General features: G+C 44.9%; 1 protein-coding gene across 1 annotated transcript; it reads right to left on the bottom strand.

The window, feature by feature from the left end:
• Window positions 1–1,016: 1,016 nt before the first annotated feature.
• On the bottom strand, window positions 1,017–26,222 carry L3MBTL1 (L3MBTL histone methyl-lysine binding protein 1). Its single transcript, XM_066624238.1, has 21 exons — window positions 26,081–26,222; window positions 24,978–25,201; window positions 21,917–22,061; window positions 21,343–21,481; window positions 19,991–20,117; window positions 16,406–16,497; window positions 15,191–15,275; window positions 14,538–14,642; window positions 14,036–14,171; window positions 13,360–13,451; window positions 10,480–10,631; window positions 9,506–9,582; window positions 8,900–8,985; window positions 8,371–8,481; window positions 7,970–8,084; window positions 6,184–6,280; window positions 5,168–5,365; window positions 3,033–3,079; window positions 1,938–2,095; window positions 1,508–1,570; window positions 1,017–1,151 (listed from the first exon to the last, which is right to left on the bottom strand). Exons 1-21 carry the CDS (start codon window positions 26,220–26,222, stop codon window positions 1,017–1,019), a joined length of 2,526 nt encoding a protein of 841 aa, XP_066480335.1.
• Window positions 26,223–26,529: the final 307 nt, after the last annotated feature.

Here is a 26,529-nt window from a genome sequence, read left to right as displayed (position 1 = left end):
ATTGTTGCTCTGCACAGTTATTCCCCCTCCCCTACATTGTATATAGCACCTACCTGGCCAGCAAAGGGGGATTAAGTTAGCTGGCTTTTCTTAATATTTGTCATTCCTCCCAATGGCTGGAGGAATAATTTTACTTAGTACAAAGATCTAATGCGTTGTGTGTGCCAAGTAAAGTTCATATTCTATATATTTTTATGTATTTGCTTGCAAAAGTGCTCCATGCAAACACAAAGGACTGAACTAACAGAAGTCAGACCAAGGAACAGTATTATACCTGCTTTGTTCCTCTCATTTTCTATGGCTAATTTGGCAATAATATAAGTATAAATTGTGAGCACCAAAATATCTTTTTTTTTAAATAGCAGCAGTGAATCCAAGATTAGTTGGGTGAGTTTTGTCTACTGAATACTTAAGTCCAATAGCCAGTTTTGGAAGGACCAACAATCTGTGTTCCAGCACATGGCCAAGTAGTCTTGCCCTCTGTGAAGTTCTTGGTCTAATCCTGACTTTTGCCCTGAAACTTCAGAGTTCAGGTCACTTCCAAATATTAGATAACAATTGAATTTGGATCGCTGGATATAATGGTCATCAATACATATTTGCCCTAGCATGTAAAACCAGGCACACTTCCTAATATAAGAACCCTGGGCAGTCAGAACTAAAGGTTCTAGTCCATCAGCAAAAATCTCAAACTCATGTTCTGTGCCTTTGAAATCATCAGGAAAAAAAAAAATACAAGGGTCTGTGGAATGAAGTAGGATAGTGCTGGAGCTCCACTGCTAGTCACAGGAAGGGCTGAGCAGTATTCAGAGAGGCTGGTAGGAGAGAAAGGAAGACAAACAGGGGATGGATTTGGCATGTAAACAAAGGCGAAGACTCAAAGAGAGAGAGAGCACGCAAGTTGGCAGGATTTTACAGCTGCAGCAGTCAGGAAGGTTTCCACTCTGCTGAGATAGACGGACAAAGAATTTGGCAGCTCCTGTATGTGGAGGAAGTCCAATGCAGTTCAATGTGGTTCACTTTAAGGTGTCATCAGCATTTTTGAACATGAGGATGGCATTGTATATTTTCAGTGCTGGACCCAGCTTGACGCTCATGATCTTCACAATGTCAGCCTGACTCAACAGAAGGAATGCCTCACCATCGATCATCTGCAAGGAAACAAGAGATTTCAGTGTGCCAGTTTCCAACTCATGCATATGCACATGTCCTTGCAAAGCAAGCCATCACCACTCAGTGCTTTGGAGTCCAATACAATGCTCCCCTTGCTTCCCGGCATCTGACCAGCATCTGACCAGAGTTTCATCCCATTCAGGTCCACCTAGCAATCCACAGAACCAATGCCTGCAGAATAAGCATAAACTGGGCAGCAGTATTCATGAGAGGAGTGTGACCTAGGTAAAAGGCTCTAGCCTTTCCAGGGACATTTGCCTGCTTTGGTTGTATGCTGTTTTCCCTGACACAAGTGGTAGTTCCCACCCCACAAAAGAAGGTCCATTTCCTTTACCTCATCCTTGAAGAGTTTTGCTTGGTCCTCACAACCAGTTAACGTCTGTACAAAGCTAAAGACCTTTTGATAAGAGAGATATAGTGAATCATTAAAAAGGGAGGGCAGGGGAAAAACAACAACAACAACCCCCCACTGTTGCTTTTCAGGGTGCAATTCGCATCACCTCAGCAAATCGACATTTCTATATCTCCATTTGCCAAAAGGAAAGCAAATAAGAAAAAAAGAAGGCAAATAAGAAAGCAAGGAGGGATGATTAACATCTCCCAGATCCAGTGATTCTCTTTTGCAAGAGTGCCCCCCCAGCAGTTTTTTCCCTCTGCTATGTGCAAACAGGGGATGGGCAGAAGTGCACCCTGACGCGCACCTGGGCTCTCACAGAGCCATCTCCAAGTTTCTTTGCCGATGCATGCCCTTTGCACTCTCTCACCTCATCAATGGTCCACTTGGCCACAGTGGATGCTGTGATCCCAGCCACTCCTGGCAGAAGCTTACAGTGCTGTTCCCAGCAGACAGACATGGAGCGGTCCGGGTGTGCTGATAAGGCTGACATGAAGAGAGACTGGTGCATATTGTCTGAAGAAATGGCTGGTTGTGACAGTCAAATCATCATGTCAGGTGAAAAGGATGAAAAAAATGCAAAGAAATAAGCCTATACAGGGCTGCAATTATCTGTCGCAATAATATCTAGAAGGTGTGTGATGCCTAGAAAGGAGAGATGCAGTGGCAAGCTAGACTTGGCCACAGGCCTTTGTATTAAAATGAGTTTGCTGCAGAATCCACATGGAGGTGGGAGATGATTTAAAGTACAGTATGGTGGATGGGGTGGTGGGGGGAAGTGACCCCTTTCCCTACCTGCATCTTTTTGCCCCACAACTACTGTGCTCCTGCTGTAACCACTTGGCTTAAAATCTACCTGAACTGCACTGGGAGACAGGCACACAAATGGTTTACTGCATGGCAGTCTAGTCACTTGGATAGATTTGAAAGTGGTTGCCTATGTGGGTGGCCAGTCATGTGGAGTGAACCTTTATGAGTAATCAAGAATCAACCATTGGCTGTTGGTAAAAATGTTCTCAGAGAGTGCTCATGTTGCTAGCATGTGGAACTGGGGAGAATGCAGCAGGCCTGAGGGAGGAATCCCTTTTGCAGATTGCACAGGGGAACTGGTGCCGGCTTTCTCAAAGCAGCTCAGTTATATCTCCACTTACCACAGAAAAGTGTCTAAAGCCTTTTTACATGACACTAATATCGTCTTAGTCACTGTGGCAACATGCAGGATTATTCCTATGCAGCACAGACAGGCATTTATGGGGCACTAAACAGACCACGTTTTAAGAAAGATACAGCTCAAATTGAAAATCACATTTAAAATTTGTCACTTTGCCACAGTGTTGCTAAACCACAACTTTGAAAAGTGAAGGGCCCTTTGACAATTTCTTGGTCCATCTTTCCACACTGCCCTTACAGAGCAGTCCTTTCTTTGCTTACAAACAAGACAGAATGAGAGATAATGTGCACTTACTTTGGAAATCTTCCTGCTGAATTTTTCTGTATTTTGGAGGACGCCCTCTAGAAAAACAAGAAAAGCTCAGCTTCAAACTTTCCAGAGCATTGTTTAGAAGGAGTTGATGTAAGGCAGCAGTACCCAAACTTACCAGGATCACGACACCCTTCTCTTGCAGTGGCCTCTTCTTCTGGGCTCTCCCGGGTGCTGCCTTCTTAGATCACGTGAGATCTTGCATGATTGCATGAGATCTTGCAGGAGGTCTGGTCTAGAGGGTTGAGCCTCCATTTGCCTGAAGATAACATCTGAAGGTCGCCAGTTCAAGGCTACCTGCACTGTGCGACCTTGAAGCAGCTGACAAGCTGAGCCGAGCTATTCCATCTGCTCTGAGCATGGGAGGATGGAGGCCAGAATGTGCAACCAGATCAAGAAAGAAACATCTGAGTGTTGTGGTTTCTTGAAAGATAGAACCTTTCAAATTGTAAAAATCCCTATGGGGATTTAAATTTGCCTGCCTATGTAAACCGCCTTGAATAAAGTCCGAGGAGAAATCTGAGGACCAAGAAAGGTGGTATAGAAATACCTGTATTATTATTATTATTAGTGAGATCTCATGCAGTCCAAGATGGTGGCGCCTGGAACAGCCAGAAGAAGAGGCTATCATGGATGTCCTGCAGTGCCCCTGTGGAGTTACTATGGCTCTTGAAGGTTGCATGGCACAGAGTTTGAGAACTGCTGACCTGTGGTATACATTATTAACAAAGCCCTAAGTCATACGTTTGGAAAAAGCGATTTCACTTTTTGAAGAGGAAAGATTGTGCGAAACAATCTTCTGCGTAATCAGGAATTTTCACAGAATGCCTGTTCCATGCAATGTTGCCTGGTTCAGGCAATAAAATCATCACCATGATTCCAATGGAGCAAACATGCTCCTCCACCATCGAAGGGTGACAAAGCTTCCATCAATATTAATTGAGGATGAACTTCCAATCAAAATGCCAAGAAGGCACAAACACCAATCATTTTTACAGATGTAGTTCTAAACCTACAGAAAGGTTCCCTTTGGAGTGCCACAGGAGGGGATGCAAAGTTCCAGAGAAGAACAGGATCCTGAGACTGGTAAAGCATTCCTTCTGCCTCAGGAGGCACATGGAGACTTCCTTTACTAGCCAAGACACAGGGATGGGCTGAATGCAGAGGATCCTCATTAATTTATATTCGATTTGTGAGGTGATTGCTCTCCCAGTTGCCCCATCAACGTAACTTGATTAAGGAAGAGTTACTGCTTTGTTTTAGTTTTTTTTTTGGGGGGGGGGGTGTCAGATATTTATTCATACTATATTCCATGGAGGTCATGGCAGCAAAGTTCCCTAGTGGTCTCCATCCAGGCACTGAACTATATAACTTTGGCATGGTTGCTCTACTATGTGCCCAGACCATGACCTAAGACCTTGTTCTAGCCCCCCCTAATTGCTGCGTTGGATTTGAGCCTTAAGAAAACCACATAGGTGTGGCTGCATACAAAGATCTCTGTATGCTCTATTGTAGAACTCAACAGACTGATGCTGAAATATGGAGGAATGGGGAGGAGGCAGGCAGACAGAAGGTAGAATAAATTCAGGAGAGGAGTCAAGCTCAGAATGTTCGAGAAACAGTGTAATAAGAAATGGATGCTTTGCCTCTAAAAGAGAATGAGCAGTAGCAAATACTTTTATACAGCAGCCTCTGGAGCGTCAAACGTGACATGACCTGGAAGTTCTTTTAACTGAAACTCCTGACATCTTTTTTAAAATGCAGCCATGTTTGGGCTGGGGAGATTTGGACTGGGCTGTAAATCAGGAACCCAATGCCAAGACCCCAGTACGAATCACCCTTCCCAAAGCTGCTATTCTCCATGGAGGAAAAACTTATGTGAACACAAATGCAACTAGCAGCAGCATTGGGGCTGTGTGTGTATTGCAATTAACATTGGAAAATCAATGCAAGGCAAAGGATCAAACCCCTCTGCCTCACAGAGCTCCACTTGGCTCCAATTCAGACTGGCTGTCCTTTTGAGAACAGGAGTTCCAGTGGCATGTTGAGAGTTCCAGTCACTAACCTCCCATATCATATCTCATTTGGCCCTCAATCCAGGTACTTCAGCATCTTCTTACCTTCCATGGTGTCTAGATTTCTTCCGCTGAGAGAAGCCAATCAGATTCCTCTTTCGAACTGAATTCTCGGTGTCTGAGAGATCAGCCTTCATCCTTCCCTGGTTCTTTTCTGCCAGGGGGCACCCTGAGATGCAGTAGTGAGCTGTAAATCTCCCTGTCACGTGACCTGAACCATCACAACCAGGTGTTGGGCACTTCCTGAAGAACAGAGGAAGATCAGCCTAAGTCTCAGGTCTAAATATGGCTTACACGTTGACAACCCCACAGCCTTCTTCTGTTGTGGATAAATTAGGGGATGGTGTTCTTTATTCTATTATTTTTGCTTTCCATCTCCAACTATGACATTCTGGGTTGCTTCATAAAGGCACCAAGAAATTTATGTGAATACCAAAATTCTGAATGCCAAAATTCTAATGCTTCTGTGGGAATCGAAGTTCCCAAATGTGCACAGACACCATGCTAGAACTGTGTAAACTGCCAGGTTGCAGCTGGACTGAATTCAGCTTATTCAGATCCTTTGTTCCTGGAGAGCAAAGGAGGATATCATAAATGTACAGTAAGAACAGGATGTCTATCAGTCTCAGGGTATGCTGCCAACTGGTGGTTGCATTTAGCTTGGTGAGAAAGTTGTGCAGACCCCGTGTAGTAACTGCACAGTACAGGTTGTCCCTCCTTATCCACAAGTTGGGAATCCATGGATTTGACACAATGTGGGTCAGGAGGGCCTTGCTGTACCTTCAAATGCAACGGGAAAAGCCTTCTGGTTGCATCAAGAGGGATGTGTTCTGAGGTGCGGGGAGGCAATGCCTAAGAAGGTGACCTCCCTATGCCTCAGAAGGCCTGTCAGAGCCTTCTGAGACACACTTCTGGTTTAATGAAAACTAAACCCCTCACTATTGTTGGATTTTAAGAGGGATCCCACTTGGATGAGGGGCCTTTTTTTTTTTTTTTTAAACTGGGGAAGCTTTTATCAGTGAAGTCAGGCATTTCCTTTGCACCCTATGGTGAGAGCTTACCTGTGAAAGCTATATTTTGAGCTCTTGGTATTGGGGAGTGTCTTACAGGCCAAGGCTGGGCAGTTCCCATTGGCGGAAGAAACAGGTTCCTTTGACCCTGCACAAAAAAGAAGCAAAGGGATTGAGCTAGAATTTCTCAGCTGCTATAACACATAAGACCATCCTTGCCATTCTATCAAATGAACATGTAATTCCATTCCATCAGCAGCAAAATGAGGAATAAGCAAATAAGCACAAAGGAAAAGATTTGGGTTTTGAAAAGAAGCATTTAGAAAGACTCTCAAATGATTATTTACGCAGAGAAATCCTACAGTCTTTCCACAGAAAACATTGGAGTCATGCAGAATTATAGCATAACATCTCATGTTTGTAAGTTGCTGTATAGTTAAAATCAGGACTCAAATTGTCGGGTTGCACTGGTACTTAAAATACAAAGGTGAACTATTTCCAGCAGAATGGAACCTGGTTCATTATTTGAGTTTTTAAGGGCAACTTCTCTAATTGCAATTTTGTGTGGAAAATTGTATAGCCTTCCCTTGTTCCATTTTTAGACCCAAGAATGACCTACAATAACACAGAAAGCAACCCTGCAATCTTTAGTTCTCTTTTTGCTTTTCCGCTTATGAAAAAGAAAGCAACTTTCTAGATCTCAGGGCTAAGACAAATTAAAAGACACACAGGTAGTGTATGCAGTGACATTAGTAGGGTTTGTGTCAACCGCTTAGGGAGGCCAGTGTGACACCCCCATGATGGACCTCCTCCCATGCAGTGGGTGGGGCAACACCCCAGATGGTGGGTGTGGTGATGCACCATTGCCCCACACCCTCTGATTTGTTGGTTATAACTTTTGATAGAGTGGAGATATTTAAACACCGTTTCTTTCATTTCATTCTGTATGAAATGACACATTGAATGACACATAACATGATGGCATTATACAAAAATACCAAGATTTTAAAAATTTTGACCAGTAGTGGTGTCACCGTCACACACACACACCCCCGTGCGCATCACCTGGTGCAGCCCACACCCCCTAGCAACACCACTGAGTGTATGTTGAAGACAGAAATGAAAGGAAGCTTTAGGCAAGGATTACAAGGTTTTTTTGTGTGCTCTTTCAGGAGATAAGGCTGAAAATCAGGGGAAGAGAGTTAGAAGTAGAGAATCTCAGTGATGTAGCATAGTCAGTCAGTAGACCAGCCATTTTCAACCACTGTGCCGTGGCACATTGGTGTGCCGCAAGTGGTCCACAGGTGTGCCACAGGAATTTGGGAGAAGGTCATTTATTAGTAGGGCCAATGAGGATGTGAGCCCCCCACTGGTAGCATAGCGTGCCTTGGCAATTGTCAAAAACCTGATGGTGTGCCATGACAATTTTAGTGACTTGTCAGTTTGCCATGAGATGAAAAAGGTTGAAAATCACCACAGTAGACAATATTGACTTAGGTGGACCAATGATCTGAATCAGTGAAAGCCACCCTCCTTTTATATTTCATAATGCTAAAACCCGGGCTCAATATGTGAGTGAGGCTGATGATAGCATGATATATCATGATATATCATGAGTGAGGCTATAATGATAGCATGGAGCATGGAGACTAGGCAGAAGAGCATAGTGGGCCCATGATAGATTTCAGAGGGAGAAGCTAACACAGGATCTTAACTTGGAAAGCAGGCATAATAAAAACAAAGCAATGCAGGAATTCCTGTTCAAGTTCATATTGAATGAAATTACTACTGCTGCCACTCCCATATACCTGGCATCAGGCAAAGCACTGCAACTTACTGAGAGGAGGCTGCAAAGGGTGTCCAGTTTTTGAGCACCAGCCCACAGGGTGAACATCTGGGTGATCCGAGTCAATCCAGAAATCATAAACATGGCTCCAGCCATCAAAATGGACCTATAGGCACAGATCAACAGGAAACAGATTTAGCATCTGTCTCTGGAACAATAAACCATCATGAAGGAAGGTGACATGCAGGCTCTGGAGCACTGGTATATTAAGGGCTGTTTCATATATTGAACCAGGAAGTAGGTCCTCACATATCCCATGGCACCTTTTAGTTCTTCCAAGTGCTTTCATTTAAAAATGTGTAACTGAACCTCATCACAAAAGCAGGAGAGATAGAGGAGGGTGAATGATGCGTGAATGGTATAAGAAGGTACAAAGAAGGGGAGAAACCTACTTTTATCCTGTAGTCTTCCACATCCTCAACACTAGCTGCTCGGATCAAGGAAGGAGTCCTTTTGTCCACTGCTTCCAGCTTCATGTTGATCAGGAAGCCATGGGGTTCCCTCTGGAGTGAGAAGAATGAGGAGTGAGGCAGAGATCAGAGTGGGAGAAATAAACTCTTGCCTTCTCCCTACCTACTATCTTCTGTACAGATAAGGGCTTTCCCATATGAATCCATGTTTGGTTTCTTCTGTGGAGAGATGACCAATGCTTCATTCAGTACTCCACAGTAGTATAGAAGTGGACCAGTGGGAATTTCACTACCTTGGCACAACACAGTTATCAGGCTCATGATAGAGCATGAAGGCTTGCTCACTGCTAAAAATGTTAGCAGTGAAGATGAACTTTTTTTCCTGAAAATGGTTGACTGAGATGAAATAATTTGCCTTTTGTGACTGAATGGATTTCCCCTTCCCCTCCATCCTATTTGTAAATATTCACACACAAATTATAGAGACTAAGGAAAGATATAGACAACTTACCACCTTAAAGGCCCAGGATGGCACTGCAGAAGCACCTGTTTCCATTAAGTAGTTCTCCCAGCTGAAGTTCTCAGGATCAGGGTAATCTGGGAATAAAGGTGTCTACCAGATGACAAGCTTTGCCCCAGAGGCCTCAAAATTCATCACCTATCAGAGTAAGTTCTCTAGAACTCAGAGTGGATATTACTGCCCTGAAGTCAAGTTTAGTTCATTGGTCAATTCAAAAAGGTCATTTCACTGTTCCTCACACACAAAATGTTGTTTTTCTATCATGTGCACTACTACTGCTAGAGGAAGTCATAGATTAAACAACAAACTGAGGGGAATATTGGCACCAGCTCTACGGCATGCCAGGAAACATCAGACTAAGACCAGGAAGACCCGGATCCAAATCCAAACCCAGTCATGATGTTCAGCAGGTGATCTTGGGCCAGTCTGAGCCAAATCTAACTCATAGGGGTGTTAAGAGGATGAATTGGGAGGAGGGGGAGGGAGGAGGGGGAATGAATGAAAACTAGGAGATTATATATATATGACGGCAGTGCATGTGTTCTGCTGCCAGTCACTGCCTTAAGGAAGTCATTAAAAACACTCCTGTGTACTCACCTTGAGGAGGTGTGAGTGGTTTCCCATGCTCCTGACACCAACCAACTGGGTGGATATAGGGACTGCTGGGGTCACACCTGCAATTGCAAATAAAACAGTTACATAAGATGGAGTCTAAAGCTTATGGAGTTCACACTCCACAGAATGACAAGATACTTTGGAATTATGGCAGACATGTTGGAGAGGAGAAAACAGAAAATGGAAATCTGTAAGTGTGCCCCCTACCCCCATGCTTAATCCCTAGAATATGCAAAGCAGGTATGTTTGCTGATGTCAACTTAGTTTGCATATTTGTTGGTAGCAGAATTCAGCACGTTGTTTCAGAGTGAGAACAGGAAGAGGAGGATTCAAGGAACAGTTATACAGAGACCAGGGATTGAGTCTATGGGTGTATATGTGGGCACTGATCCTAGAGCTTGTGCTGAGTGAAGTACCATCAGGAAGAATGTTTTTAAAATTTGTATTACAGAAAAGTTTTTTATTATCACACCAAAAGTGCTTCTAGCACTCTGCTTCCAACAATAAGAGAAACTGTTTCCCCTGAACAGAAAGCGAGGGCTACTTGGGATATTTTTATCACCCAACCAGCTTCTTGTTGATATACGTAGACTCATGACACACCCATGTCTTTGCCTGTCCCTTTGATTCAGAGGGATTTTTCTCAATTGCAGGGGGTAATGGTGGTGGTTCATTCATACTGTTCCTCTACATGTACAGTATAGCAGCACATATCGCAGAGTGGTTTGCAAACACATTCACACATGACAATTAAGAAATCTCCTTTTGAAGCAAGCTTAGGGCCAGAATGTGCATGTTCTGTGAGCATCTGCAGCTTTTACTGTATGGGACTGGCCTGGCAAGAAGAAAATCTTTGAAACCAGCTCCAAATTAGCATTGAATTCCAAGGTCTGCAGAATTGGGTGGTATCGCTACATCCAATGAAGTTGTACTTTCTGGAGTTTTCTCTCACCTACCAGTAGTCATAAGTGTCATCCCAGTTGTCAAAGTGCACCAAAAAGAGATTGTCCACCACATCTGTAACTGTGGCAACGCATATCAAAGAAGGATTCATGCGGTCCACCGCTTCAAGTTTCATGCCCACCTGGAATCCTGTAGGAGCAGCATTCTGAGGTAAGAATAGAGAGAAACGTCAGTTCCCTTTCATATGCTTGCCCATGAGCTGTTTTCATGTGGTACGATTCCATGGAGCAGGGACTATACTGGTGGAGCCTATTTATCCGCGTTAGTTCCATTCCGTGACTCGGCGCTATTAACAAAAACGTGTTGTGCTGAATTCCATAGAGTTATGCAAATACACTGCAGCCTGACACTTCCGGATGGAAGGAAACTAGGGCAGTGGTTATCAATCCTCTCTCCTCTGTACTCAGCCCTCCTTGTTGCCAGCTGCCCAGCTTCTTTCACATGGGATGCTGATCTTTTAAGAGTCCAGCCCTATGCGTTTCTACTCAGAAGTAAGCCCCACTGTAGTCAATGGGGCTTACTCCCAGGAAAGTGTGGAGAGCATTGTAGGCTATATCTCATGCTTTCCTTGGTGGGAAGGCTTGCTTGTGTCAGTGATTGCATGCACCATGGGGGGGGGTTTGCTTGTTTCGGTGATTGCCTGCACCGTCTCAATGGGGGGGAATTTGGCAAACACTCCCTGGGTTTTTTAACGCAATCCCTTCTGTTGCTACCACATCTGCCCCTGTGAGAGTGAGTGAGTGAGTGAGTGAGAGAGAGCTCCACCTTGCTGTTGTTCTGGATACAGAGATTTTCGCCCCCCCTTCCCCTCTTCAGCCTCTTTGCTGTCTCAGGGGCTCCAGGAGTGTTACTGTTCCTTTGCAAGGGGAACCTCTTCCAGGGCTCCAGGGTTATTTCCCTGCTTGGGCAAGGCAGAGCCTTTTTGCAGTGTTTTGGGCTGCCTGGAAATGGAGTGAGAGTCCAGTGCAGGGTAGAGGAGGCAAAGGTGTGTGTGAATTTTGGTTCCCCCACCCCATTCGAGTTGAGACAAATCAGCAGATAAAAAATCCGTGGATAAATACGAGGCTAACCCCTGCTAATTGGGTAAGAGGCACTTTTTCAAGTGGGTGCTCCTTTTTTTAGCAGGGGGAGAGTAACTGGCCCACCTCACCCCAGCACTGTCTGTTCTAGTGGCAGTCTGCTGGTATTCATTTGCATCTTTTTAGATTGTGAGCCCTTTTGGGACAGGGAGCCATTTATGTTATTTGATTTTTCTCTGTAAACTGCTTTGTGAACTTTTAGTTGAAAAGCGGTATATAAATACTGTTGATTGATTGACTGTTGATATATGTATGGACATATGGGTGAGGCAGTTTGCGTGAGTCTTTTCCAGGAGATGGCACACAACCTGAAGAAAAACCCTGTTGCCTTGAAGCAGGCAGGACTTGTAGAGGCTCTCCAACTGAAGTGGATCAAAATCAAATCTATTTGCATAGCCCCGCCCCAAAGCAAGAGAGAGAAACAGCTGACTTTTAGAGAGAGTTTCCATCAGTGAAGAAGAAACAGCAGAGGTAGATGCAAAGGCTGCTTCCTTGTCCACGCCCTGCCTTAACACATTATGCATATGCTTCTGGCACTCAGGGTCAAGACTAAACATGGAAGCAGGGCAGGAATGTGTGTGAATTCTGCAAGGAGGAATAGCTGGTGACTCAAAGGAGCCAGGAAGAGAACAACATAGAGAAGGGTTTGCTTAACAGAAAAGCAAGGTAGGCCACTGAGAGGGTGTAGACAAGGGCATTACAATCAAAATAGCCTCAAAACATAAGCATAAGACCAGGCCTGGACCGAGCCAAATGGTGCCCAAATTCAGGGCCCCCCCATCATCACTGCCATCCCTTCCTCACTTCCTTTGTCTTGTGTCTACTCTAGTCACTGCACCTTCAAAATATGTTAGATCAGGGGTGCCCAAGCCCCGGCCCTGGGGCCACTTGCGGCCCTCAGGGACTCCCAATGCAGACTCCCAATGCGGCCCTCAGGGAGCCCCTACTCTCCAATGAGCCTCTGGCCCTCCAGAGATTTGCTGGAGCCGACACTGGCGCGACGCAACTGCACTCAGCGTGAGGGCGACTGTTTGACCTCTTGCATGAGCTGTGGGGTGAGGGCTTCCTCCACTGCTTGCTGTTTCACATCTGTGATGCAGTAACGGCAGCAAAGGAAAGGCCAGCCTTACTTTGTGCAAGGCCTTTTATAAGCCTTGAGCTATTGCAAGACCTTCATCCATTCATAGAAGTTCATCTGTAATATATACATTTATGTAAACGAATGTAAATTTATTCAAATTTTAAATGTAAATTAATCCTTTTTTCCCTGGTCCCTGACACAGTGTCACAGAGATGATGTGGCCCTCCTGCCAAAAACTTTGGGCACCCCTGTGTTAGATACTTTTCCACTCCCAAGTTCCTCTCCCAAGATCCTCTCCTTTCAGTCTGTTTTGAAGACAAGGCCTTGGAAGAGGAAAGGAGCAAGAGAAGGAGATGACAATGATAGATGGGGGTGATCCTATTCCTGATCACTGCCTTAAAAGGAGAGTGATTGGGAACAGGATCACAGCAGTGGCATCCGCATCTGTGATCTTTGGGAGCAGTGAGGGAGGAGGTTGGCTGACTTCCCCAACTTCTTATCACTCGCTAATGGAGCTGTCCAAGAGAATGGTCAATGGTTGGGTGAGGCAGCAGGGCAGATTGCTGGGCATACTCTCTTAACATTTCTTAATGAAACAGGAAGTTGCCTACCATGGAGTGCTTTTGTTGCACAAAAGTCAGCCTCTCCCTTGCTACCATTTCAAAAGCACATGTAAAGGGATTAGTTTGTAGAAGGAAGCAGCAACCACTCACACTGCTTGGAGTTGCAAAGAGGTGCTTGGGAGCTGCCTGAGCTTTGGTTATCCTCAGATAGGTGGCCCAGTTGAATTCTTCTTCTTTGTAACCTAAACATCCTGGAGTGAAGAGAAGAGTTAACACATCAGTGAGGTCCACAGCCCCTTCTTTGGCCTACAGAAACTACACTGACTAGGAAAATAGGACGCTGCCTGCCACTGAGTTAGATTATTGGTCCATCCAGCTCAATATTGACAACACTCCTGGCAATGGCTCTCCAGAGTCTTTTCAGCCCTGCCAGGAATTACCAGGGATTAAACCTGGGACATTCTCCAGGCAAAGGAGATGTTCTACTATTACACTACGGCCCCTCCCTAATGGAGGGGAGATGGTGCTTATTAGGGGTGCTTCCTGATGTGAGCTTCCTTTGCAGTTGCATCAACAAACCCAGAAGGGAATGCCTTGCTTTATGCTGAAGCAGTTCAGAGAGGTACCAAGGTCTGTCTCTAGATGCACCTTGTCTGATGCATGACACAGCTCACAACACGTCACTGTTTAAAAGGCTGGCAATGCAGGTCTTTACAAGCCCACAGTCTCTTGCCTTGCCATCTCCACCCCATGAAGTGCCAGTGTTGCTCAACAGACAGACCATATTTGACAAGCGTTTGCAAATACAGGGTCCCAATCCACCTACCTTTGGGGGGCTGGAGCTTGTGCCCTGTTTTCTCAAACCAGCCAGCAGGATGAATATTGGGGGAATTGGCATTTAGCCAGAAATCATGACACTCAGAGTAACCATCAAAATGAAGGCGCATCCTGTAACCACATACCTGCATGTGGGAAGAGCAAAGGGGACATTCCATTCCATTTCACCACATGAATTTCCCTGCTATAAACCTTTCTAAATACTGATCCTGACCTTCTGGATGTTTCCATCTCTGACTAATAGGAAGCAGATTTGGGTTCCAACAAACTTTCTATTATCTCCAGCAGAGAAACCAGCAGAGAGAGTGCTTGGGCAGTGCTGTTGGTGGCCTAAAAAGCATAGCCAATGGCTATTCTTTTAAGTTGCTTTTACTTCTCTCACTAGAAGCCTCATCCCAACCACACCCATAACCAAGCCTCAGGAGGGCCTAAAGCCAGTCCAGAGAAAGGGATATAGTCCAGAGCTAAAACAGGACACAGACTCATCTCACCTCAGCCACTGTGAGAACGAAGTACATAGAAGGGTGCTGGGGGTCAATCCCCTCCAATTTCATCCCCACTTTGAAACCGTTCTTTTGTTGGGGGGCTAACTGGTACTGAAAGAAGAAGCAAACAAGGAAAGACAAAGTGTGTATGCTATCATCACATGACAAACCAGGCTGCTTCTGTGTAACCCTGTTGGCACTGAATTTAATGAGGAAATTGGTACCAGAGAGGCAGCCATATTAATCACTCTGGGCAGGCCTTACCCCAACAATCCCTAAAGGAGAAGAATAAGACTTGCCCTCCAGGCAGAGCTGGATACTGGGGGACCTAGGAGAAGAGCTGTTTCCTCAGGTTTTTTTTTCAACCTGAGATGTAGAGGGGAGAGATTTAAATTGTTAAAAGGTTATGGCAGGCATTCTGAGTTGCAGGGAGGCTGCATGTGACCTCCCTGTGACTCAGAAGATCTCCCAGATGAAACCTCTGGTTGTGCTAGTGGAGATGCTAGTGAGTCCTCCAGCCATGGGTTTGGAACCCGTGGTTGGTCAAAGCAGCAGATACCAAATCCACGGATAAAGAGGACCTACTGTAATAAAACCAGCTTAAGACTGTAGTACAGATATGCCTCTGATCCCAGACAAAAAGAAACATTGTAACTCACTTCCTGAAATAGATTTAAAGGGGCAGCAGTGGCTTTCTGTTCTTCTAGGTAAGATGCCCAGGACCAACCTTCTGTCTTCTCATCACTGGAAGCTGAGAATAGCAAATCACAGACCACATAAACATGATACAAAAGTAATAGAAGTTTCACTGAAATTTCCACATTTAGAGATTTGAGAGAAAGGTAAAGAACAGGAATGTGACAACAGTTGTTTTTCCAGAGAAGTGCCACAGTCAGAGAAGTGCCACCAGGATGAACATACTGGCCTTAAGTGGCCAATGCTAGGGGGTACCCCCCTGCTAGCCACTGAGAATGAGCAGCACAGCAAAGCAAAAGCAAAGACATGCTAGAAATCCCTGCACCTAAGGTTCAAGTCCCCTTATCCCACCCACACAAATGCCAAGGAAAATGATATTAGATGGTGAGAGATACATTCTCTCCATGTTGAGTATATAAGTATATATAATTCCTTAAATCATAACCTCAGAATGCCAGATGCAAGGGAGGGCACTCAGGTAAGTGTGTAGATCATGATGGTCCAACATGTGCCCTGCAGGCTACTTGTGGCCCATGAGGTCCTTTTTAGCAGCCCCCCAAAACCCAGCATAGCCCCCCAACTCCTACCACTTTATCTCTCCCATGACAGACTGAAAATCCCTGCCACATTCCCTATCAGTGGCTCAGAACACAGAAGTAATTGGTAGTGGTGTCATCATGTAACTGCCAATTACTTCCAGGGTGACACAGACTGAGGTCATGCCAGACTCATGTGCCCCCCCCCCAGTTTCTCAAAGTTGGACCACCCTGGTGTAGGCGATTGCAGCCTGAGAAGTAAACAAGCTCTCTCCTTCCAGTGCTCTGCCTCATTAGTATGAAGAGGCTGGGGTCCATTGGAAGATTTGGCATTTTAAAGTCTTACTTTACTGATCAAAAGCCCATCTAGTCCAGCCTCCTGAATCTCACAGTGGCCCACTAGATGCCTCAGGGAGCACACAAGACAACAAGAGAACTGCATTCTGGTGCCCTCCCTTGCATCTGGCATTCTGAGGTAATGATTTAAGGAATTAGATTAGCCTGCTGTCTCCCATCATGTCATTAATCCATATTATCCAGTGGGCCAGAGTGCATAAGGGGCATCATGCCACATTTGGACAAGGAATCAGCTCAGTATACAGAACACGCTGATGTCTCAAGCAAGTGAGCCATGCTATATACTTACCAGGTGGACTTGCGTTCCATTCTGCATTCCCAATGTTGCTTGCAGGGGGTTCTCCTCCAGACCCATTTGTCTCCTCCTGCTTCACTTCCTATGCCACACAAAATCATACTTTTTATTCTGAACTAATCAAGCAATTTGTTTCTTCAAAGTCTCCCTAGTTCTCCAAAGGGCAGGAAGCTCTGGGATGGCCTTTAAAAAACACAACAAGAGAGTACAGTACTAGATTCTGGGTTTGTTCTGTACTAGCTATGCCAGTGTTATTCAAACTGTGAGGCGCGGCTCCTTAGGGAGGCGCCAGGAACTGAAAGGGGAGGCGCGGGATGTCCTCTCGAAGCTATACAGTCACACCCCTGGGCAGAATATGAGCCCTTCTTCTGCCCGTCTCTGCGCTTTTTTTTAAAGCAGAAGAAACAGGAGTTGCTCAGCTGCGAGAGTGGCTGCTGCCGCCCCGCCCTCTTCTCCCTCCACTCCCAGACTGCCGCCTTCTGTGTTCACTGCATGTTGTTTCCAAAGCTCTTCCACTCCAACCCCCATCTGGCAAGTACTAAGCATGCTCAGCTTTCAGTCCTTGCCCTTGCTGACCCTCAGAAAGAAACCCTCCTTGATCCTTGTCTGGTTGGTTCCTAGTTCTGAGCCTGGGATTGCTTCTCATCAATGTGAAATCTCTCTTTTCGACCCCCTCCCTCTTCCACTCCCCTCCCCTTTGATCTCCAAACCTTCCCGCTTTCCTCCCCCTCCCCTTAAAGTTGTTTCCATGCAGTTGGCAAAGGGGGAGGGGAGAGACAAGCACACACTTTACTTGGCCAAGAGCAGAAAAAGGGTACTGTTTTTAAAGTGATTTATTAATCTTGTTGTTTAACTGAAGAGGAAAGGCTTATTTTAAAGTGATGAATCTTGCTATTTGAAGGGAATACTTATCAGCCATTGATGAAATGATTGCCAGCCCAATCCTATCCACACTTTCCTGGGAGTAAGCCCCATTGACTCTAATGGGATTTACTTCTGAGTAGACATGCATAGGCTTGAACTGTGCATCTCCTAGTATAGGAGACAAATCAGCTTCCTAACCAAACCCTTATCAGCTCTGATGTATTTTCATGGTCTATTTTTGTTTTCCCCACCAGCTGCTGGAAAAATTTAATTTCATTAAATTAATAAAGGGTTCAATCCTATCCAAGGAGAATGGGAGAAATGACTAGCTGGACTGGGGTCCATAGGGGTGTTTGTGTATAATGTTGGTCAGACTGGTTGTTCACAAAGTTCATTTGATAAAACAATTCTATTGGTATGCTTACAAAGTTAAAAAAAAATGAGTCCTCCCGGACCAGACAAAATCTACCTACTCCAGCATCCTGTCTCCCACAGTGATCAGCAGCTGATCATTTATAAAGCATGTATATTGCTGTGTATTAATAATATATTTTTAAGATCTGCATTTAATTAATGATATGATTAATATAATTAATATTAATATAGTTAATATTTCTGGCCACTTCTTGTTTAATGATGTCACTTCCAGCCCTCAGGAACATGATGGGGAGTCATGGCCAACAGCCACGGGGGTCAAGGGAGCCACTGGCCGGGAAAGTTTGAGTACCACTGAGCTGTGCCTTTATAAATATGCTGCTAGTCTCAAAACTGAACTGGTGTGTTGAAATAACAACAGCTCAGGAGATCAGACACAGACCACATTAACAGACACAGCAGATCTATGATCAGCTCCCCTAACATTATTTTCAGCACTTAAAGTGTGGTTAAAAAAAAAACCCACACACACCACCCCAAGCAATGTCTATTAAGAGCATTCATTTTGGTATCTTTTCAGATATCAAGTGAAGCTGGTGTGGTGTAGGAGTTAACATGTTTGACTAGAACAGGGGAGACCGGGTTCAAATTCCCACTCAAGCATGAAGAACATTGGATGATCTTGAGCCAGTCCCCTTAACTCTCAGCCTAATCTGTCCCACAGAGTTACTGCACCATGTTTGCCACTCTGAGCTCCCTAGAGAAAGGGATAAAACTGTAACCAAATATTATTTTAACTATAAAAATGCTACTAACTCAGGTCAACTAGCCACCATTTACACTAAGCAAAGACATTAGTGCCTTTGACATGGCATCCCCAACACAACAGCCCATTTCACTGTTTAGGACAACAGACACACAAGTTAGGGAGAACCAGCAAGTTAGCCAGAAGAAGGAGAAATATAGGAGAAATAATCACATGTAGTCTAAAACACCAGTATTATCTGCATCCCCATTCCCCCCTCCCCATCAACAGTGAACGAATCCTTGGCATCTTTCTATGGAACTCACAGTCTAAATCTAATTGCTTCATGTTAAAGCTGACCCAAAGTCAGGCCAATTAATGAGGAAAGGAGCATATGACAAAATGTGGTTATAGGACTTCAGCAAGCCTATATGTGTTCAGAAGCTTCCCTGCTTATTAAGAACACTGAACTTACGAACACCACTTTCAGCCCCAACTTTCAGGTTGTAGCTGATGCTGCTTACAGAAGCCACTATTGAGCATTCCCAGGCTCCATAATGAAATGGAGAACCTTTAGAGCAGGGGGCCCAGGGGCCATTTGCAGCCCTCAGGGACCCCAATCCGGACCCAGGCTACAAAATGAAATGGAGAATCTTTAGAGCAGGGGTCCCCAGTCTTCAGCGTGTCTGTGGCCCAGCAGAGACTTGCTGGAGCCTGCACTGGCCCAACGCAACTGTTCTCAGTACAAGGGCCAACTCTGGAGTAAGCTGAGTTTTCTCTCTGCTGCTTGCTATTTTACATCTGCAAAGCAGCAGCAATGGCAGTGAAAGAAAGGTCAACCTTGCTTTGCACAAGGCCTTTATAGGCCTTGAGCTACTGCAAGACCTTCATTCATTCATATAAGTTCCATCTCTAACATATTCATTTATGTAAATTTATTCAAATATTAAATGTAAATTAATATTTTTCCCAGCCCCCGACAGTGTCTGAAAGATGATGTGGCCCTCCTGCCAAAAAATTTGGACACCCCTGCTTTAGAGGGAAACTGACAGCGCCCCAGTAAATCTGACAGCACTGGGAGTGAAGCTGACAACACTGACAGCATCCCCAGTGAAACTGACAGCTACAGGAGTAGAGACAGGGGCATTTCTGTGCAGCAGCATTTCTTAGAGTGTGCTCCTAGGAGCCTTGGGGCTCCCTGACACCCCTCCAGGGGTTCCACAAGGACATCATGTGGCCACCACCTTCCTCCTGCCCAGTTTGCTCATCCACCCCTCTCGCCTCCCCTGTTTATGGCTCCTCTTCCTCATTCCCCTCCAGTTTTTGCTCCTTGCAGGTATTTGGGGTTGAGCTTGGCACTGCACCACTCTGAGAATGCTCTGGAGTTCTGGGGCTCCCTGAGACTCTCTGTGCATGCACCTGCGGGGTTCCTCGAGACTCCTTTTAGGAGCATAAGGGGCTCCACAAACCAAAAAATTTGAGAACCACTGCTGTATAGCATTACTGAACTTATGAATAAAATGACTTACAAACAGACCTCTGGACCCTAACGTGTTCGTAAATAGGGAAGCTTCTGTATATCCAGTTATACCATTTGTTCAGACTCCTCCTCTTCCTCCTCCGATGGGCTTTGATAATCTTTTCTTTTCCGCTTCTTCACTGGCTTGAGGATTTCCATGGAGTTGGTGCTGCCAGCAGAGTTCTCCACAATGACAGACCTGCAAAGCAGGGGACTGGCATCTTCTACTGACAATAATGTTTTATGAGCAATGGAGGCTGCTTCCCTTTTAGTACTGGGCCCCGCTCCTCCAACAATAATGTGATCGCTGCAGTGATATAGGGGAGGGCACCAAGCTGCAGCAGGGATAACCTTGTCAAAGAAGAAAAGTCTGTTTATGAAAGCCACTAATGAATACCACTGAATTAGGATGCTCATAGGGTAGCCTTGGGCAAGTCATTGATACTGAACCTATGCAACCTCACAGGGCTGTTGTGAAAATAAAATGAGATACCATGCTGCGCTCCTTGGAGGAAGGATGAGATACAAATATGATCATTTTTCAAACATCATATTATCGTCTTCAGATTTTTTTAATGCTTAGAAATATGACATCCACCATTTTCTAGTGCAGAAGATGGTAAGAGATAGGGGCAATAACGTTTCCAATGAAATGCCTTGATCTTAGCCCTTCTACATCTTACTGGTCGGCAAGTGTAACGATCAAAGAGACTTAGGGTGGAATGCTAACTAACTTTCCAGCACTGGCATAGCTGTACCAGTGGGCATGTGCTGCAGTTGGAGGGCAGTCATGGAGGCCTCCTCAAGGTTAAGGCCACGTTTGTTCCCTTACCTTGGAGTTGCATTGCCCTTATGCCAGTGCTGGAAAGTTGATTAGGACTGCAGTCTTAGAGGCTACAAAAGCTCAGCCTGCCATCTTTCTGTAACTAGTAACACTGGCTCTAATGTTACATTCCTTCATGTACGTCATAAGGATGCAAGCACAACACTGGATGAAAAACATGTTGGAAAGGTCAAAAGCACAAGTATGATGCATGGATCATGAACATGCACTTTGGGAGTATGACATTGTCTGTGGGTTTGACCGTTCCACCATGCTGAAGTCATAACGCAGATCTACGCTACATGCTTATAGCAGCCGCACAACAATCCAACTGTCTAATTCAGGCTTTCCCCCAAGAATCCTGAGAACCGTATTTTGACAAAGACGCTGAATACCCTCTGTTAGAGATTCCTAATCCCTACAGGTCTCAGGGTTGCCAAATAAAAGAGAATGACTGTTAAACCAGTTTTATTCTGTATTATGAATACAGCCACGTCTGCAGCTGTTCTTTACTCAGTTCTATACTGACAGTACATTCCTCCCTTCCTCCCTCTCTCTCTCTCTCTCTCCCCATCACATGCAAGCAGCATCTTTTCTTTACCTTTCTTTGAATTGTCGGTGGCAGTTCTCACTGCAGAACCCCCTGCCTTCCTGGGAGGACCCTGAAACATTTCTCCGGCCACAGGTGCTGCAGTGACAGAGGCTGTCAACAGCTGGAAGCTTGGGTGGCTCCAGCACATCTGAGTCTGGAGAAGTCAAAAGAGAAGCACACTTAATGGGCAGCATAGATCACAAGCAGCCCAAATTCTGGAGTGGCCAAGTAGATATTTAAGAATTCTGTAAAGCATGTTCAATGTGCCACTGCTAAAGCTCACTATAGATTCTCATAATTTCTTCTTGCACTCAGACAACTGGAATGAAAAAAATATTGAATTTGAAAACAAGCGATGATACACACACCCAGGAATCAATGCTGACGCATACATAGAAACACATTGAGGGCTTGGGGACATCAGAGATGGCCGGGAAGAGCATTTGAGAAAAACACAACTGTACATTTCAGCTATGCACTTTTTGGTAGGTCACCGCGCATATAAGAGACTAGCATATGCTTAGGACTTCTACAGTAAAATTGTATACAAAGATCTGAACACCAGCTAAAGAACCATCCTCACCTTGGGCCACGGTGGGAATATCCTTGCTGGCAGGTGCCACCTCAGCAGCCCCATCTCTTTCTGAGTGGCAGTCCTTTAGGGGCTCCGCAGGTGAAAGCTTGTCAGCGCTGACCACTTTCAGTGTCCCAAATTCATTTATCCGAAACTACATCAACAAGGGAGGGAAGGGTAAATATGGTGAAAAAGCAGCCACATTAAGGCATGGGGCATTGCACTGGAATGAAAACAAGATGATATCATCATCACCATCATCTCTGTACCCTGTCTGTCCTCCACAAGCTTAGGGTAAGATGCATGGGTTCATCCTGTTTTATACTCACAACAATTTTAAGCAGCTAAATAGTGACTGGCCTAAGGCTGCACAATGAGTTTCATTTTTCTGAACCCAGGTCTCCCTACTCTACTGTATTCTGACCGCTACATCATGTTGCTTCTATTGTGCATGCACTATAGGAAGAGAAGGGCAACATAGCAGTATGCAGATTAGATTACAAACTTCTTGGGGCAGAGACCTTTCTCACTTTACCTTCCGAAGCACCACTCATTTGAAACTGTGCCATAAATAACAACAACAATATAGGAGAGCCCTTTCAGTCAATGGGCAGTCAGAGGTGACAAATTGAGAATTACTTCTCATAATACACTTGAAAGACACAGATACATGCTTGAAGGGAAGACTGCCTAGGGCTTAACAAGTAATATATTTGGAAAAGACTTCTTAGGACAAAACTACATGTTACAATCAATGAGTAAACTCTCTCTTTAAGAATTTTATTTTTATTTTTTAAAAGTTCACCGGGTGGTGATCTGGAGCAAAACCATGGTGGGATTAAGGTGACTTTAATACTTCACCCCTCCATGGTTCTGATACAACTTGTGCATTTCCCCTCTCCGCAGTTTTTACCATAGTAAATTTATATTATAAATTAAATGTATAATTTGAATTATAAATATATTATATACTTAAATATATAAATATATACTCTATAATATGTTTATATTATAGATTTACCATACTAAAACAGTTTCCATTAGTGCCAATGAAAGCTTTTTTTTACTATGGTAAATAGGACAAAAAGAGGGAAGGGTACACAATCTGGACTGGAACCATGGCAGTTTCAATGGAAACCCTACACCTATTCAATGGAAAACAAGCATGGGGGTTACAATCAGGATCAGAACAACGGCAGGGAGTGAGTTAAACCCTCCCAGCATGATTTCACTCCAAATTGCCATTCCCTGGCACACTATTTTTAAATTACCAATCCAGACTGATTATCCATGGATTCAGAACCCATAGTTTTATCTAACCGTAGGTTCTGAATCCGTGAATTCAGCTGGAATGGCTCCCTCTGAACACAACCAGAGTTGTGTGTGTGCCCCCTGACCCTCAGAAGGCCTTCTAAGGCCTCTGGAAGGCTGAAAATAACAATCCCCAGTCTTCAGAAGTGGTTCGCGATAGCTAGTTTTAGTTGTCCTGAGGTCAAGGGAGACCAGCAGAGAGGTCCATGGGCTCCCCACACTCACCAGAAGGCTGGTGCTACAAACACTAAGTTTTTTTTAACCCTTTTATCCCTGACAGCGGTGTGATCATGTTGCTGTCTTTGCCCCTCCCCCACAAGCACTTACCCCAGTTTCCAAACTCCCAGAGAGTTTGGGAGCCACTGACCTAGACCCTCAGTCAGAGCTAGAAGGGCTGTTTGTACATTCATAGGCTTTTTCTGAATGACACCCCATCAGTAGCACAGCTAGAGGGGGTGGGAAAACAGTAAGTATTGCAGAGGCCCCCACACTCCATGTAAGCAGCCCCTCCCACGCCATTGAAGTGAATCAGGGCAGCGATGGCAACACGCAGGTGATACTGTTTGGTTAGTGAGCACCTGCATGTTGCCATTACTGCCCCAGAACTGCTAAGATGATGAGTGGGAGGGGCGGCTTACATGGCATGTTGCAGTGCCTGCAGTACTTACTGTTTTGCACCCCTCTAGCTACACTACTGCACCCAGTTTTCAAAGATGGATGAGAAGAGGCAGTTGGCAATCACTCTGGATATGAACCATGTTTAATCTTATAAATTAAAAACAGTTAGGGCACCCAATTTATTTATTTATTTATTTATTTATTTATTTAGCGTATGGCATATAATACATGGACTTAAATAACAACTAAACTAGATCAAATATCAATGTCCAAGTTCATCCAGCCATTCAAGGACAGAGTTACCTTCACTGAAAAAGTCAGACCATGGGCCAGAATACACCCTCAGTTTGCAGTCAGACACAATGTGGTATATGGTTTGGCGGGAAAACCTGCAATCACACTGTGGGGTAAATACTAGCCCCCATTTTAAACACTGAGTCCTCGCAAACACCATGCAGGGTACGGATCCTGTTCAAAGTTTTCCAGTGCTGGCGAGGTAAGTCGAAACCTATCCAATTAACCAGTACAACAAGAAATACTCAACAACAAATCATTTACAGAGGACCCTACTCCAGACCACAGCTGGTTACGTGGCATGGTGTCAGTTAACTATTGATAATCAAATAGCCATTTCTGCCCCCATCATTTCAGTGCTATCCACTCACTTGTGCCCGCTTTTCTTTCTCTTCCCTTCTGTTTTCTCAACAGGCTTCTCAACAGCATATTCTCTTCCGTTTCCTACCTCTCTTCAAACCGTCACCAACCTTGTCATTCCCTTGCTCTTCTCCAACCTTTTGTTCCCCGCCCTCTGATTTCATCAGGTCATCCGCACAGGCATTGTGCAACCTGCTCTTAAAGACCTCCAGGTACAGAGATTCAACAACACTTCTGCGTAAACCGTTTCAAGGTGGAACTACACATTTCAGTAAGTACACAGCCATCTCCGAGCATACCCAAGGACATGTTAAAGAGCGGCACTCTAGACAAGGGCTCCAAGTACAGAGATCCAGCACTTCTATTATACGGAACATTTTGTATAATCTTAGAGAGCTGCAGTGCTGGCTGCCAGCCCAGCATTACTCTTGAAAGCTTCCCCCAGCCAGTACAAAAGGTAATAAAAACCAGGCTTTTCTCCACTTACCCTTAAGTTGCTTCCAGGGAGAGTGGCTACCCCATCTTTCCACTCCAGAACCCGGATGGTGTTGCAAGTCTGTACTCCACTGATCTGAGGGATGACTGTCGCTGTGATAGGCTCACTTACTGTGCCTTCTCTTTGCCTTTCTGCCCCCATGTTTTTCTGGGGTTCTCGGGGGAACCGCTGGATTTCCAAGGTGTTTGTAGGAAGGTTTACAGTGGTAGTGTTTGCTTACAAAGAGAGAAGGAGAAGCAATACAACACACTCATTGATATCCACTTGCAGGTATTTGCAAAACACAGATGTAACCACAACAGAAGAGCATAGCATTCCAGGCCTGGAAGGACGGAGTGAATACAGTGGTGGGCCGCTGTGAGATACAGGAAGTTGGATTAGAAGGGCCTATAGCCTGATCCAGTGGGGCTGTTCTTATGTTCTTACAGTGTGCTTCCAAATCCTTACTGTAAGGGTAGGCAATGTTACATCAACAGTTCAAGTGTTGCCCCACACTGCCACTATTCAGCATTTTACCTGTGTGACAGGTAAACCTTGACACAGCCCTTATCCTTAGTTTGCTCCCCCCCCCCAGTTAGATTAGAATGTATAAGGAATGATTCTCTTTTCCTCCCCCACCCCAAGATGCAGTAGATGCACAGCAAATTTGAACTTCTAAAGCACCCACCAAGTTGGCTCATTGTATTTTGGTGTGTGTCTGTCTCTCATTGCTTACATTTGCCTCTGGTTGCCTGCACCTCGTCCATTCCCCTAACAAGCTCAACTTTTAAATGCTCAAGTTTCTGGGCAACAAGGATAGATGGGGAGAAGCCACCCTCAGAGCCAACCCTTTGGAGGGAAAAGATCCAAAGCACACCATATTAGTCTACTATACCATCCCATACTATACCATCCCATATTAGTCTACTATATTTTCCCTATACCAGGGAAATAGTGGCAAAGACATACCACCAAGCAAACAAAAGCCAAAATCTTCATGGTTTAGTGGAGAAATTAGCTCACCTGGGTATGCGCATGGAAAAGGATGAAAAATGGTAGCAAGAAGAGACAACTGAAAGACAGCTGGATGCCAATCAAGCTTCAGTGTCTCAAGCCCCTACCTGGTATGATGAAGGCAGTTGCTGGTAGGTGGGCATTTTGCACAGTATTCTCACTGGCTACCAAGTGCACACTGACCTCTCCCGCTGTGCCCCCTTTTGTGCTTCTTATCACCTCCATCTCTGCACGACCATCCATCATCTTTCCTAGGCACACAACCTATAACTGAAACAGAACCAGCAAGAAGAGGACCCATTTACTATCTTGGAGGTGGTATAATAGCCTTTGCAGCACTGGTGACTGAGTATAAGAGGAGTTCCATGGAGGCATTACTACTATTTGTTTTTGGGGGGAGCAGTGAAAAGGGTATGAGAGCCACGTCACAGATTCATATTTGGAGGTATATAATTCTTTTGCCTCCACACTTACGAATGCTGATTGTATCTGTATGACTGAATTACACATTCAATTCTTTTCCTTGCAGACCAATAAGCAGGCCGATTAA

This window comes from Tiliqua scincoides, chromosome 4 (genome assembly GCF_035046505.1).
Source record: "Tiliqua scincoides isolate rTilSci1 chromosome 4, rTilSci1.hap2, whole genome shotgun sequence".
NCBI classification, from domain to species: domain Eukaryota; kingdom Metazoa; phylum Chordata; class Lepidosauria; order Squamata; family Scincidae; genus Tiliqua; species Tiliqua scincoides.
The sequence above is the reverse complement of the archived record's forward strand: the minus strand, read 5'-3'. Positions and strand labels throughout refer to the sequence as shown.